Source organism: Chrysochloris asiatica, unplaced genomic scaffold, assembly GCF_000296735.1.
Source record: "Chrysochloris asiatica unplaced genomic scaffold, ChrAsi1.0 scaffold00013, whole genome shotgun sequence".
Taxonomy (NCBI): domain Eukaryota; kingdom Metazoa; phylum Chordata; class Mammalia; order Afrosoricida; family Chrysochloridae; genus Chrysochloris; species Chrysochloris asiatica.
Window position 1 is genome coordinate 27,803,987 of NW_006408531.1, and position 14,243 is coordinate 27,818,229.

Sequence of the window (14,243 nt, forward strand, 5' to 3'; positions counted from 1 at the left end):
CTATACATGTCACTTAGTCTGAACCTATTCAATGGCACTTAGCAACAACAAATAAGTATTTCAGAATAAGTGAGTACAAGAATGATTTTACTGTGATACTATCTTTGTGTTGGAGTCCTTATGTGGTGCTGTGGATTAATGTGCCTGACTGCAAGGTCGGCGGTTCAAGCTCACCAGCTGCTTCTCAGAAACCCTATACTGGGTCGCTATGGGTCGGAACCAACTCATCGGCACTTAACAACAACAAATCTTTGTTATATGTGGTTACGAATCAGGCTGCTAATCTCAAGGTCAGCAATTCGAGGCTACCAGTTTTTCCAGGGGAGAAAGATGAGGCTTTCTGCTCGCATAAAGATTTACAGCCTTGGAAAACCTATACAGGGTCGCTATGAGTCGGAATCGACTCCATGGCACATAACCACCACCATCACCACTGGAGACATTAATCACCACCTTTTAATTTTGCTTTAAAAATAATGTTTGTATGTGTTTTTATTCCACTTTTAACATATTATACTTGGAAACTAAATTCACACTAAAATGTATGTTAGAACAAATAATAATTATTATTTCAAGATATTAAGCTCCTTTTACCTATAATACTACCATATTTCATGTTGAAGAATTTCAATTTTAGAAAATGCCCTTTGCAAAGCAATGCTTTTATTCTCATCTTCAAGATCACAATGAAATTCTTAGAGGTAGCGGAGAAGCTCCTGTTAAATTGAGAGAGAGAGAGAGAGAGAGAGAGAGAGAGAGAGAAAAAAAAACTTGAGTAGAAAAAAGAACTTTCCATAAAATCTAAGCAATGTATTATTGTGAAACAATATGAATTAGTGCATATTTCAAAGACATGCATTCTGAATTCCCTTTTGCACTCATATTGTATACATGCATTCTTCCTGATTCCTGTTAGCCACATGCACTTTAATAAAGATTGTGGATCCCAGTAATTGTTCCTTATCTTCACGGGAACTTAATAAAAGTGAAAGGTAAATATAAAAAATCTTTGTAAAGAGATATTTATTACTAGCACGAAATTGGTCGCGTCTTCTCAAGAATCCTTTGTCTGTGGGATGGAGTGTCTGGCAACTAGCGCAACCAACGTCTGAAGACTCCGCCCGGGATGGGGGTGGGGAGGGAGTACCGCGTGGAGAGCTCGACTGAGAATTAAAGTGAGTGAACAAAGAGAGCTCCCGCAGTCGCTTGTCAGCTCCTCGCAGCTGCATCAGGAGACATCAGTCAAGCCCGGATGGTGTTCCAAATCCGCATCCTTGGGAAAAGAACTCAAGTAAATAATAGATGGCGATTGATTCGGCCCAGGGCAAAGCTTTGCAGAACCAGTGCATCCGATTTCAATCCGTGTTGGAAGCGTCTGCCAAGTACGTGGAGCACAGATTTGGAACACGGCTGTAGCTCTGGCATCTCGGGCGTGGCTCTGGCCTTTTTGTCTTCTTGTTTGCCTCCGCCCTCTTCTCTTCTCTTTCTTTTCAAAGTAACCTCTCTTTGGTTACTTCTCTCGGGTTCTCCCTTGCAGTCCCGCCCCTCCCCTGCCCGGTGAGGTCAGCTCATGAATAACACTGCACTTCCTGGGGAGCGTCTGGCACCGCTTGGTACCTCTCTGCTTCGCCTGCTCAGAGCCGTAGTTTCAGCCCAGTCGTGCGGACCGCGGGGCAGTAACCCTCGCTGGCGGCCTTGCGAGCGGACATTGACACCATTGTTTGGAGAAATCCCGTGGATGTGGAACTGGAACTTTTAACCAGAAAGTCGCAGATGAGAAACGAAATCGTGCTTTCCTTGGCTACGGAAAACATCAGAAGTCCTGAGGTACTTGGAAGAGCACAAGAAAAGCATTGTCGATTTGCTTCAACTTCGAAACATCGCCTCTAGTAAGAAGTGAGCAGTTCTGGCTATGTAAAGGGATAAGGATGGGAAATGTGATGGGTCAGCGAGCAGATAAAACTTGAATTTCAGTGTTGGTTTGGGCCCGACTGGGGTTGCTTGGTTGGCGATTTCCACCGGGGAGGCCTTCAAGAGACTTAGCATCTTGTCACTTTGTGAGTACCACGTGACAGCCGCCAGGTACCTTCTATTGTGGAGCAGAGATCCGACAACGCGAGCTTTCTCCTGGGTAAAAACTGTCTGGGGACCTGGGGTTTAAGCCTTCCTCTATTACCTTCCAGCTCCTAGGTGATTCTGCTTAATTAGAAATAAGAATAAGATTGTCCTGCCAATTTTAACTTTCCTGGACAGCTCTCGTTAGTGTGACCAGTTAGGATGACGCAGGCCCGACATTGTAGGAGCATTATGGTTCCCAGAGAAGATGTAGTAAATAAGTTGATGGGTAACTTTTTTCTCTTACTGTCATCTTTGTTCTTCTTTGTTTTCCAAAGTGACAGGAGATCGAGGATAAGAAAAAGAAAAGTAGGAAGGCACTCTCCTATAATATTTCTTTATAAAATGAGAAGTTTCTGCATGTTGACTGTTATGATACTTACAATAGAAGACAATAATGCAAAAAAAGTTACTTACAGGCATCTCCTCTCTTATAGGAAGAATTTTTAAAAGCGGAACATTCTGCCTAGTCATGCCATTTTCAGTTCTTTAGAGAGAAATACTATTTTTAAGCCAAATGTTTCTAGTTGACTAGCTGACTTCATCAATAGGAAGAAGAAACCACAATGTTTTCCATACTAAATAAACCACTGGTATATTTATCTTGGAAGAGATATAATAGAGATTAACTTTACCACCAAAAGTGAGGATACACTAGCTTTCTGGGTTCAGTGTTAGTCTATGTTGCAATTCAGTTTTATAAGAGGAAATAGTCATTTTAGAAATACAACTGTGCCTATAATCTCAGTATGTCAAAGAAGATGCTTATATACAAATATATGCATCTATCTAGCAATTACACTTGGAATTGAAAGGATTTACAGCAACTATGAAATTCAGTAAATATAGAAAAAGGTATCACCTATAACATAAGAAATTGCAGATTGCCCATCAACTTTTCTATAAGTACTTTTAAAATTCTTTCCCAAAGCAAAAACGAAACAAATCCTTTATGGTTATCAATGATTAATCAAATAGATGATTCTTAATGCCATTATTTTATTAAACCTGAAGTTCATTTAGTTAAAGTTATACAGTATTCGTGTTTTCTTTCAGTACTAAGACTAAGTGAGTGAGCTATTTGTCTAAACACAGCAAACATCAGGGGTTGGAGTTATGAGGAAAGTACCAATAATTCATAAAAATTTTCTCTGGGCACCTGAATTATAACGCTGTTCCTCTAACTGAAACTTGGAAATACTAATTAAATAAAACTTTCTCGACTACACATTTGATGCTAAGGGAAAATGAAGCAGAAAAACCACGTGCTGACAAACTCCGGCATGTGGACATCACCTTCTTTGTGTAGTTGTTTCTTGCCTTCCTTTCCTGTGTGTGTGCGTGTGTGTGTGTGTTTTAATAATTTCCCTCTTCATCAGTTCCTTTCTAATTCTTTATCTCGCCCTTTCCAAAACCTGCTTTTGTGAGAATGTGTTAGGTTCCACTGCTTTCAGATTTGTCCTCATTTTACTGAGATGGAGACAGCGACTCCCTGAGAGAAATGGGAAATGACAGCTCTGCATCCTAATCCTGGAGTCGATGCTTGCTCCTTTTTTCTCCCTTAAAAGTGCAAAGTTCATATTAGACACCTTTCAAATCTCATCATTTTTAAGATCTTCTCTTATTTAGCAAAATCTTCCTAACTTACTCTTTAACAATGAGGACATTGTGCCTACTTCCTTTCTTTTGTCTCTGTTCCAGCTCAGAGAAGAAGGTTTGTGGAAGCGAGGAGGGAAGAGGATGACCTGGTAGTGGACGATTCCAAATCGAATCCAGTAGGTTCTTCCTACACCGCCATGAGTCAGCCACCAACTGGGGGCGCTATCCCTGCTGCTGCAGCTTCAGGGGCCACCGCCGCAGCCACTGAGGCTCGCCTGCACCCGGAGGGTAGCAGCAGAAAGCAGCATCGAGCTCAATCACCAGCCAGGCCGAGGGATAATTCGGTCCGACAGAACACCGCCATCAACCGGTCTCCGGTGGGAGCCGGCACTAAACTGAATTCTGTCCGGCAGCAGCAGCTGCAGCAGCAGCAACAGCAGCAGCAAGGCAACAAGACCGGGAGCCGAGCGGCTCCTACAAACAGTGTCCGGGGAGGTGGAGGCGGGGCTGAGAAGGCGGGGACCCAGGCGCCCAAAGGCGCTGGGTCCGGAGCTGTCCAACCTGCGGCTGGTGCTGAAGCTGTCCCCGCAGCAATCGGGGCCGCCGTGGGCGGCAGGAGGTCGGGCCAGGCGGAAGAGTCTTCCCGGGAGGTAGAGTTAGTGTCTTCGAAACTCGGGGAACCCCCTCCATCCCGGGAAGGAGGGGGAGTGGGAGGAGCCGGCAGTGGACTGGGAGAAAGGGAGGGGGGCGCTGTGCCTCCGCCGCCCAGGGGCTGGCGAGGGAAAGGCGTGCGCGCTCCGCAGAGGGGCGGCAGCGGTGGGGAGGAGGCCACCCCTTCTCCATCCTCCTTTTCTGCGGGCAAAACCTCAGGCCCCAGTGGCAGAAACCCCGGTAGCGGCGTTGCTGGGGGCGCCAGCAGCGGTGGAGGGAGCTACTGGAAAGAAGGATGTCTGCAGTCTGAGCTCATTCAGTTTCACCTCAAGAAGGAGCGGGCAGCAGCGGCGGCGGCCGCCGCTCAGATGCACACCAAGAACGGCGGGGGCAGTAATAGCCGCAGCTCCCCAGTCGCCGGCGCCACTGTCGTTTGCGAGCCCCTTGCGGTCCCTTCTGCCTCTCCAATGGCGGCGGCGGCGGAAGGCCCCCAGCAGAGCGCAGAGGGCAGCGCGAGCAGTGGGAGCATGCAGGCAGCTGCGCCCCCTTCATCGCAGCCGCACCCGCAGCAGCTCCAGGAGCAAGAAGAAATGCAGGAGGAGATGGAGAAGCTTCGAGAAGAGAATGAAACTCTCAAGGTGAGGGAGGTGCGGGAAACCGGGTGGGGGAGGGGATATGTGGGCCTTGAATGCTAGGGCGTGTCTGGCCAATGTGAGAGATTGCAAAACTGTTGAGGAGCTTTAATGAGGGAAGGGGTCTGGCAAATAGGAAGGCGGTATCTAGGCCTTTCCCTGGTATGAAAAAGAACCTAAGATTAGTAACACTAGAGGTTTTCCGTTAAATCCATATTGAGGCTTTCCTTCCTTTCATTATTATGGCTTGCCCCACATTTTCAAGGAGGAAGCTAGAGTGAAAGAATGAGAGAAAGGCTAAAGAGGGCCATTTTCCTCGTTTTTATCTGCTTACTTCAACACCTTGATACGCGTGGCTGTTGAACAGGGGGCAATAAAGCTGAGAATCTGGACCTGGGATGGGGTGTGCCCGGTGCATGTTGGAGGGATTGGGGACCAGGCTAATTTTGATACGCGGCCTGTCACAACCTCAGAACGAAATCGATGAACTGAGGACCGAGATGGATGAGATGAGGGACACTTTCTTCGAGGAGGATGCCTGTCAGCTGCAGGAAATGCGCCATGAACTGGAGAGAGCCAACAAGAATTGCCGGATCCTGCAGTACCGCCTCCGCAAAGCCGAGCGCAAAAGGCTCCGCTACGCGCAGACAGGGGAAATCGACGGAGAGCTGCTACGCAGCCTGGAGCAGGACCTCAAGGTCTGTGACAGGGGCGGGGCTCGAGGACTTGCGCGGCAGGGCGGTGGGTGGGGACGCTGGCCCAGGCCTCTTAGCACCGAAAGGCCTTCAATGGGGCAGTTTCCGCAATGCTGACTAATAAATGTCAGGCTGCCGGAAGGAGAAGGGCAGACAGTTGGGTCTGAAGAGTTAAATTTGTGGAGGCCTTTCAAAGAGCTAGCTCTGTGGGTTCTTCTTGGAATGACAGTGACTCTTCCTGAGCTGGTGGGAGGAGGGCGCCACCCTCCGAGGCAGAAACAAAGGCTTGCCCTTTATCTAGCCACTCTAGTTTGTTTCCTAAGTCTGGTGGATTCTGGCTCTCAAGAGCCAAGCAATAAAGACAACTCAACAAGATGAGGCCCAGAATAGCAAAAGAATAAATAACCAGAGTGAGAATTTCACACTACAAATGATACCTTACTCATCCCAACCTTAACTCCACCCCCCACCCCTCGCCACACACACACACACACACACACACACACACACACACTTCTTCAGGGACTCCTTCCTTTTTGTATTTACAACTAAAAGAGTCAAGTGATTGGAAGAACCTCACTCTTAATGGGAAGTTGCTCCTTTGGAAGCTTCTCCAGTGGAGAAATTCCAACCTTGAAATGCCTTTTTTAAAAAAATAGATGTGATCTCTTCAGTTCAGTGTGACTGCAAGCAGATTGATTAAAAATACAAATGAGATATTGTCTTCCTGGCCTTAAACAAGCAAATAAATATAACTTTAATTGTATTTACTTCATCAAAATATGAAAATCAAACAAAATTATCTTATGTTTGCTTTAAAGAAAGCTATGAGGAAACATTTTATGGAAATTTACTGTATGATTTCTTTCTTTCTTTTTCCCCTTTAATGTCCAAGGAGAGCTCACTATGCAACAGGCACAATGACAAGCATTATTACATACATTATTACATACATTGTTATTTTATCTGATTCTCAAAAACAGAAAAAATCCTATAAGGTAGAGATTATTATGAGCATCATTTTTCATATGCAGAGCTGACCCTTTTATAGATGCTAGTGTACAGCCCTTGAAGAGGTGTGTATGTGGTCTGGCTGACTCTCTGCCCAGTATAAGGACAGTGTCCTGAGATTTTATACTGGACAGCTCCATTTCTCTTCCAAACCCTAACATTTTCAAAGATAAGTACAAATGGGATAAAAATACATGTCATCCCTAAGAATAAAATATTAACCCTAAGATTAAAATGTGTTATAAAATTGTTATTGTTGTTAAGTGTTGCTGAGTCAGTTGTGACTCATAGAATTTCCAAGGAGTAGCTGATGAGTTTGAACTGCTGATCCTGTGGTTAACCAGTGGTTATCCTACAGCACCACAGGATTCTTAAGTTTTAAGCACATGGAATTTTATTTATGAGATCAAAATTCAAGCTCCACTCCCCACTTGGAATGGAAAACTTCTGTTTTTCCTTTTTTCTTGTCCATAATAACAGAAGCATCCATCCTAAAAGGTTGTTTTAAAATTAGAAAGGGTATGTAAAATTTCTATACACATGATGAAACACAATAGGACATTTATAACCATTGTGTAGTGTAAAAATGAAAGTATCCGTTCCACAGGCTTGTATTAGAATGCTAAAACACAATAGGACATTCATGATTATTGGATCATGTAGAGGTTAAAGGAATAGAGTATAGAACTTCTCATTAGCTGTGTGCCCTTGAGCAAGTTACTTCACATCTCTGAGACTTATAGTTTCCTCATCTCTAAAATAAGAATAATAATAGTACCTATATCCTGGGATTGTTGTGAGGAATAAATGGTGATATATATAAAGCATTTAGAACACTGCCTGGCACACGGTAAGCACTATTTAAGCTCACTTCTCATATTCGCCCATTTTTTATATAGTCATTGATTCTATTTTGTTGTTACAAACACTTTAATTTAGGTTGCAAAGGATGTATCTGTGAGACTACATCATGAACTGGAAAATGTAGAAGAAAAGAGAACAACAACAGAAGATGAAAACGAGAAACTGAGGCAACAGCTTATAGAAGTTGAGATTGCAAAGCAAGCTTTACAGAATGAACTGGAAAAAATGAAAGAGGTTAGTATTCAGTTTTCTCATGGCATGCTATATATTTTCAGAATCCCAAGGGCTAATATGACTGTTGAACTAATTCTTTTTATTTATTATAATTATTTTTTTTTTATGACAAAGGAGCTCTGGTAGCTTAGTGGTTATGATTCGGGCTGCTAACCTCAAGATCAGCAGTTTGAAACTACCAAGCAATTCCAAAGGAGAAAGATGAGGCTTTCTGTTTCCATAAAGACATACATCCTCAGAAATCTAGGGTTGCTATGAGTCGGAACTAACTCCATGGCACACTACCACCACCACATAGGACAATTATTTGAGTGCTGATCATGTATTAGGATAAGCACTTGATTGCTAACCATAGATCAACAGTTCAAACCCACCAGCTGCTCTATAGGAGAAAGACGAGGCTTTCTGCTATAAAGGGTTGCTATGAGTTGAAATCAACTTGATGGCAGTAGATATAGGACAGTTTGTTGTCTTCACCCAATATAACAAAGACATAATTTCATACTAAAAGTGAGTAGCAAAGAAAGATGAGCAAAGGCAGTTGACCTGAGTTTGTCTGAGTCCTGCCTCTCTATGAGCTGTTGAGCTGTATATATGAACTCTGACTGATTTTCATTCCTGTGACATTTAAATATATATCAATTAAATAAATTACACAGCAATACCAAGTACAAAGGTTGTCAAGGGTATAAAGGGTTAAACTTTGTGCTAGTTACTGTTGTTGTTAAGTGCCATTGAGTCAGTGTGAACTCATAGTGACCCTGTGTAGGGTTTCTGAGGAATAGCTGGTGAGTTTGAACCACCGACCTTGCAGTTCAAACCAACCTTGCGGTCCAGCGCTTATGCTACAGCACCACACCAGGACTTCTGTGTTAGTTGAGGGAAAAATTATTATTAAAGTCATGGAACCACAAACATTTAGTATGGAGAAAGCTAATAACTTAATTCTGTCATGACTTAAATCTTGTCTTAATAAAGCTCCTCAAATGATGTGATCCTTAACAACATCACCAATGACTAGCCCTCAAAATATTCCAGAGTAGCTCAGATTGTTAGAGACAGCATATCTCTTGTTTAAAATATTTATTTGTTTTGAGTTGAAATCTATGTAATTATAATTTTAACCAGCTCATCTTAGTTATATGCTTAAGAGTAGAGTTCTCCTCCACATTAAATATTTAAAGATTTCTACCATTACGTGTGGTGCTATGGGTTAATGCGCTGGACTGCAAAGTCGCTTTCAACCTCAAGGTCAGTGATTCAAGCTCACCAGCTGCTCCTCGGAAACCCTATACAGGGTCACTATAGGTTGGAATCAATTAGACAGCACTTAATAACAGCCATTAAAGAATAGAATTAGGATCAAAGGAAAAAACTGGAAGGTGGTGGTGGTGATGGTGTGCTGTGGAGTTGGTTCTGACTCATTCGACCCTGTGTAGGGTTTCCGAGGCTGTAAATCTTTACAGGAGCAGAAACCCTCATCTTTCTCCCAGAGATTGGCTGGTAGTAGTTTCAAACTGCTGACCTTGAGGACAGCAGACTGATTTGTAACCACTACTCTACTATAGAAGAAACAAAACATCTATCAAGAAATAATTAGTATTGCAGTACATAGTAATATAATTTGAATTAAAATGGCAATTTTCTTATCTGTTCATGCCAAAGAGGAAATTCATATTCTCCCTGGAGTTTCAAAATTAAACCTGAGTCCCTGATTAGAGATTACAACACTAAAAGTGTTAAGGAATTTAGAAGCACATGTGCAGAGATGTCAACTTTTTGAAGTAACCTTTTATTAAGAAGGTGGTTCTAAAATAGCATACATTGTATGAGATATGTGGGTGGTAGTGGGAAAAGAAATAAAAATGGAAAGCACTGGAGAGTAGATAGTTATCTGAGAAATTCTAGATGTGATAAAGAAAGAATGAAAAACATCCTTGGAGAACAGTTCTATCCATTTGAGACTGACCTTCACAGTGTCCAGAAAGTGTCAGAAAAAGCAGTTTAAAAGTATGTTTAGAATTCAATAATGTGGCATTCAAATTAGATTTCTGCACAGTAGGTTTTGTTATGCTCCATGAAGATAAATAAGAAAACTGAGCTGCAATAATAAATGATTGGCTTTGGTGTGGGGGCTGTGAGCTTGTCACTTGACTTGTCCTTGAATGACTTGAAAAAGCTTCACTTAGCCGTCTGCTTCCCTGGTTGTAAAATGAAAACATATTCAAGTCCTTGGTGACATAAACTGTCATCTTTGTCACATCCCTCCAGTGGAGAGAATGGAATCAGACCATTCTCTCCATTATGAAGAAATGACATTAGTTAGGGAATAAAATCATAAAATGTTAAATAGAATATATTAGAAACAGTACTCCAATTGTCAGATTTTGGTTCCTTTACATGGAGTCATATCGATGTTGAGCAGCACCACTGGGACCAATAGACCATCTGCTAGAGTCTGGAAAACGTTTACTAACTGGCTTCAAGGGTATTGACCAATTGCTCTCAGGACTAGTGGCTGCAGAGTGTTCTGTATACTGTCTCACATCCATCTGCTTATCTTCTCCTCTTGAGAGCTTGGAGTAGACACCTGAGAGTAAGAAAAGTTGAGCAGAAGCAGGATAAAGGTAATTAGTTGAGTCTACTGCAACTAGCTGCTTGTAGTGACACAGCTGATATTCTGCCAACTGCAGCAAGAGGGACCTCATAGGATGCTGTGGTAAAATCTTAATGGTATTTTCTTCCAGATTATAAACCACTATTGCTGCTTGCTACTAGCATTATCTCTTCCTGCTGTATGTAACCTAAAGAAAATGATGGTCTGTCTTTTAGTATCACAAACAGGGTGTTGTTGTTGCTAATGCTGTCGAGTATGTTCCAACTCATAGTGACCCTGCATGGGGTTTCCAGGGAGCAGCTGGTGGGTTTGAACACTGACTTTGTGGCTAGCAGTCCAGTGCTCAATCTACAGCTCCACAGCAGAGTAAATAGAGACTCTTGTAAAAGTTACTTTGTGGGAACAACTAGTTCTTTGAATGTGGTGGTGTTGTTAAGTGCTGTCGAGTCAATTCCTACTCATAGTGACCCTGTTTTAATGCGGGTTATTGTGCTGGACTGCAGTGTTGGTTGGAAATGCAAATGTTGACTGTTCACACTCACCATATGCTCCTTGGAAACCCTATACAAGGTCACTATGAGTCAAAATTGACTCCACGGCACTTAACAACAACAACAATAGGGTTTCCAAGGAGCAGTTGGTGAGTTTGAACTGCTGATCTTGCGATTCAAATCGACCTTGAGGTCTAACTCTTATCCTATGGCGCCACACTAGGACTCTTTGAATGTAGGAGAGGTTAATGTGTAAACAGGAATTAAGTAATATAGATATATAGGTGGCTCTATAGAACACATTCTCTGTGAAGGTGGCGTTTTTTTTCACAGTTAAATCGAAGGTTGCAACCTTTAATAAAGCTCTACTGATTTTCAAAGCTCTGATATCTCCTGTGTGCACAAAATGAAGAAATCTTTTCCTATTACGTTTAAGGTATGGTTTCTGGAGAAACGTTAATGATACACATTTGAGCAAATAACTCATCAACAGAAAGAATCTTGAATATGGAAAAGAAAGAAATAATAACTGAGGTTGATAAAGATGATAACTTTTATTGGATTTTTTCCATTTTAGAATTTGTAATCCTTGCGTTGCATCTTTCTTCACCTTCACAGAGTCTTAAAAATAAAATGATTTTCTTAACATTTCTCAGTTTTTGCTCTAGAGGGCTCTTAAATGACCTATTGCAATAGCTTTATCTATCTTGGGACTTTTATTTTCTATGCACTTGGTTAATATCTTCTATTTATTATAGTGTACTTTCATTCTATAGCACAAAAATAATTAGAACTATAAATTTCAAAAGCGGTATCTCTGTTTTGTTTCTTTAAAAGAGTATTTTGAGAGTGCATCTTTAGACCCAGATTCTCCAGACACATAAAGTATTTTAATAGGTAAATGCTTGCCCAATATAGTTACAATTTCCTATTTGTCTTCTTGGAGTCCTAGTGTGGCACGGTGGGTTAATTCGCTAGACTGAAAGGTAAGTTTGAACCACAAAGTTGGCGGTTCAAGATTATCAGCCACTCCTCAGAAGCCCTATACAGGATTGCTATGAGTCGGAACCTACTCAATGGCACTTAACAGCAACAACAACAGTGTGTCTTCTTATATGAAATAAATAACTCAGTGCAGTTGTACTTGGCTTTGATAGAGCGTATTGTTATAAGGTTTAAAGAGTAAGAAAGTATGTTAAGTGATAAATTAGTAAAGAAGAAGCCCAGGAAGTAGTTTTAATTGGGGATTTCTTTGTCGTTTTAATATTTTATCTGGCTGTGATCATTTATTTATAATTTGAAAATGAAACAGTGGTCATTGATATTTTAAAAGAAGGTATCATAAATACTTTTTTAATACATCAATTAAATACTGTTATATTAGTCATATCTTCTCAGAGTTAATGGTTTGTTAAATAATGTAGATAGGAATAATAGAGATATTAAAAGCAAGGAAGAGTGCACCGGTATTGAATTTTTATTATAAACTGAAATTTTTGGTCATTTACGTAAAAATACTAATCAATATTGCACAGCCCACGTCTAATCCCATCTAGTAGATCAGATCCTAGATATTTTTTGTTGACTGGCATTTTTAACTTCATTTATATTATTTGAATCACTGTAGAAATAATGGATTTTACCTGATTAAACAGGAGCTCTGGTAGTGTAGTGGTTACAAGTTGGGCTGCTAACCTCAAGGTCAGCAGTTCCGCCAAAGAAAGATGAGGCTTTCTGCTTCCAAAAAGAATTATAGCTCGGACACCCTATACAGGGTTGCTATAAGTCAGAACTGACTCCACGGCACATAACTACCATGGCCACCTAATTAAACGTTTCCAATGGAATACTTTTTCAGCTCTCCTTGAAAATACTAAACCCTAATTACAGGGTAGCTATGGGTCAGAACTTAGCAACAATTACATGTTGAAATAGTTGTTGCATTCCTTGATAAAACATGACCATTTAGATTAAATCTCTAAACATAGATTTTGTAGAGGCCAGTTTGTCCATAGTCCTAAGACTCTAGGCTGAGTTGGATGTACTCTTCCCCTGATAAATGAGCAATTTACTTGCTTAAATATACCCATGGAAATATGTTACATGCATATTTCACTGGCTTCTGTATATGGCCTTCTTTAAAAATGGCTTTGAAATGGTTCTCATAAAATCATAAAACCGTTGAAATGAAGGTAAAAAAAAAAGAAAATTAAATTAAGTCCTATTAAAAAAAAAGACAGCCTTGTATGTGTTATATTTTGACAATACGTGGACATATGCTGTACTATACCAAATACTCAAACTGTGTTTTTTCAGAGAGTGCTCACAACACCACTTAAAACTCTAAACTCAATGATACAGAACCCCTACCTGTTTTAGTCACTAGACAACCAGCACCTCCTGGCATGTAGTCAATTAGACTATAATATTGTAAAAACTGTTATTTCATAATTTTTATTTGTATGACTTTTTCCCCTCCAGACTGTCAAATCCCTAAGGGTAAATAAAGACTAAGTCTGTTTTTATTCATTGTTGAATTTGAAGAACCCAAAGCCCAGAATTTATAAACAGTAACTAATTTTGGATGAACAACAAATAGATGAGGTAAAGGGCAATGAAACAAAATTAGACTCACAATAAGGACTCTTTTCACTAGCACTTAGTGCCGTACAAGCAAAACTAAATGGAAATAGTCTCACCTCATTTACAGAAATGGAGGTCTACTGAGATTTCCTATCTCCTAGAAACTTCCAGTTCTCCACTGCGCTTCTTCGTTTCCCAGTTATCTGCAAGAAACAGCAAACCTTTTCTAAAATAAAGCCACATAAGCTTCTAGGCAAGGGGATTGAGGACAGGAACTTAAGTATAAGAGGACGACTCTGACACTCTAGACATCAGCTCTACAATCTACTTTCCGAGTGCTTTGGTGAGAAAATGTGAGAAACCAAATTAGAGAATGAGACTATCCATTTTAATTTGTTTGAAATCTTCAATATTTGGGGCAGTCAATTTAGCAATTAATTTGACTAGAGACATATGGAAAATTACCCCAGTGCTTCAATTGCTCAATAGCCGCTAGTGCTTAGTGCTAATTATATGTTAGCTTGTGTGTTCAGTATTTTATATATAATTATGTTGCTAATATTTCCATTTTAAAGATGAAAATTTCAAGGCTCAGCGGGTTCCCTCCACAGACTATCTGGCTCCAAGCCCATAGTCTGCGTTAGCCAATACTGCAGTCACCCCTTCATGGCCACTTTCACATCCTCTCTCATCCCAAAATGACCTGCCATCCTTCTTGTTGTTGTTAGGTGCCATTGAGTCGGTACCGACT

The 14,243-nt window shown here is 41.1% G+C and overlaps 1 protein-coding gene and 1 pseudogene across 1 annotated transcript in view; both read left to right on the forward strand.

Annotated features, from left to right (window-relative positions):
• The window catches only part of LOC102812346, a 48,137-nt pseudogene extending 46,970 nt beyond the window's left edge, over positions 1-1,167 (forward strand).
• A 2,744-nt stretch (positions 1,168-3,911) lies between these two features.
• Positions 3,912-14,243, forward strand: part of SOGA3 (SOGA family member 3) — a 60,929-nt gene continuing 50,597 nt past the window's right edge. The window contains exons 1-3 of the mRNA XM_006834679.1: positions 3,912-5,003; positions 5,471-5,695; positions 7,643-7,801. Of these exons, the coding sequence (XP_006834742.1) occupies positions 3,912-5,003; positions 5,471-5,695; positions 7,643-7,801 (1,476 nt within the window). The remainder of the gene's footprint in view (positions 5,004-5,470; positions 5,696-7,642; positions 7,802-14,243) is intronic.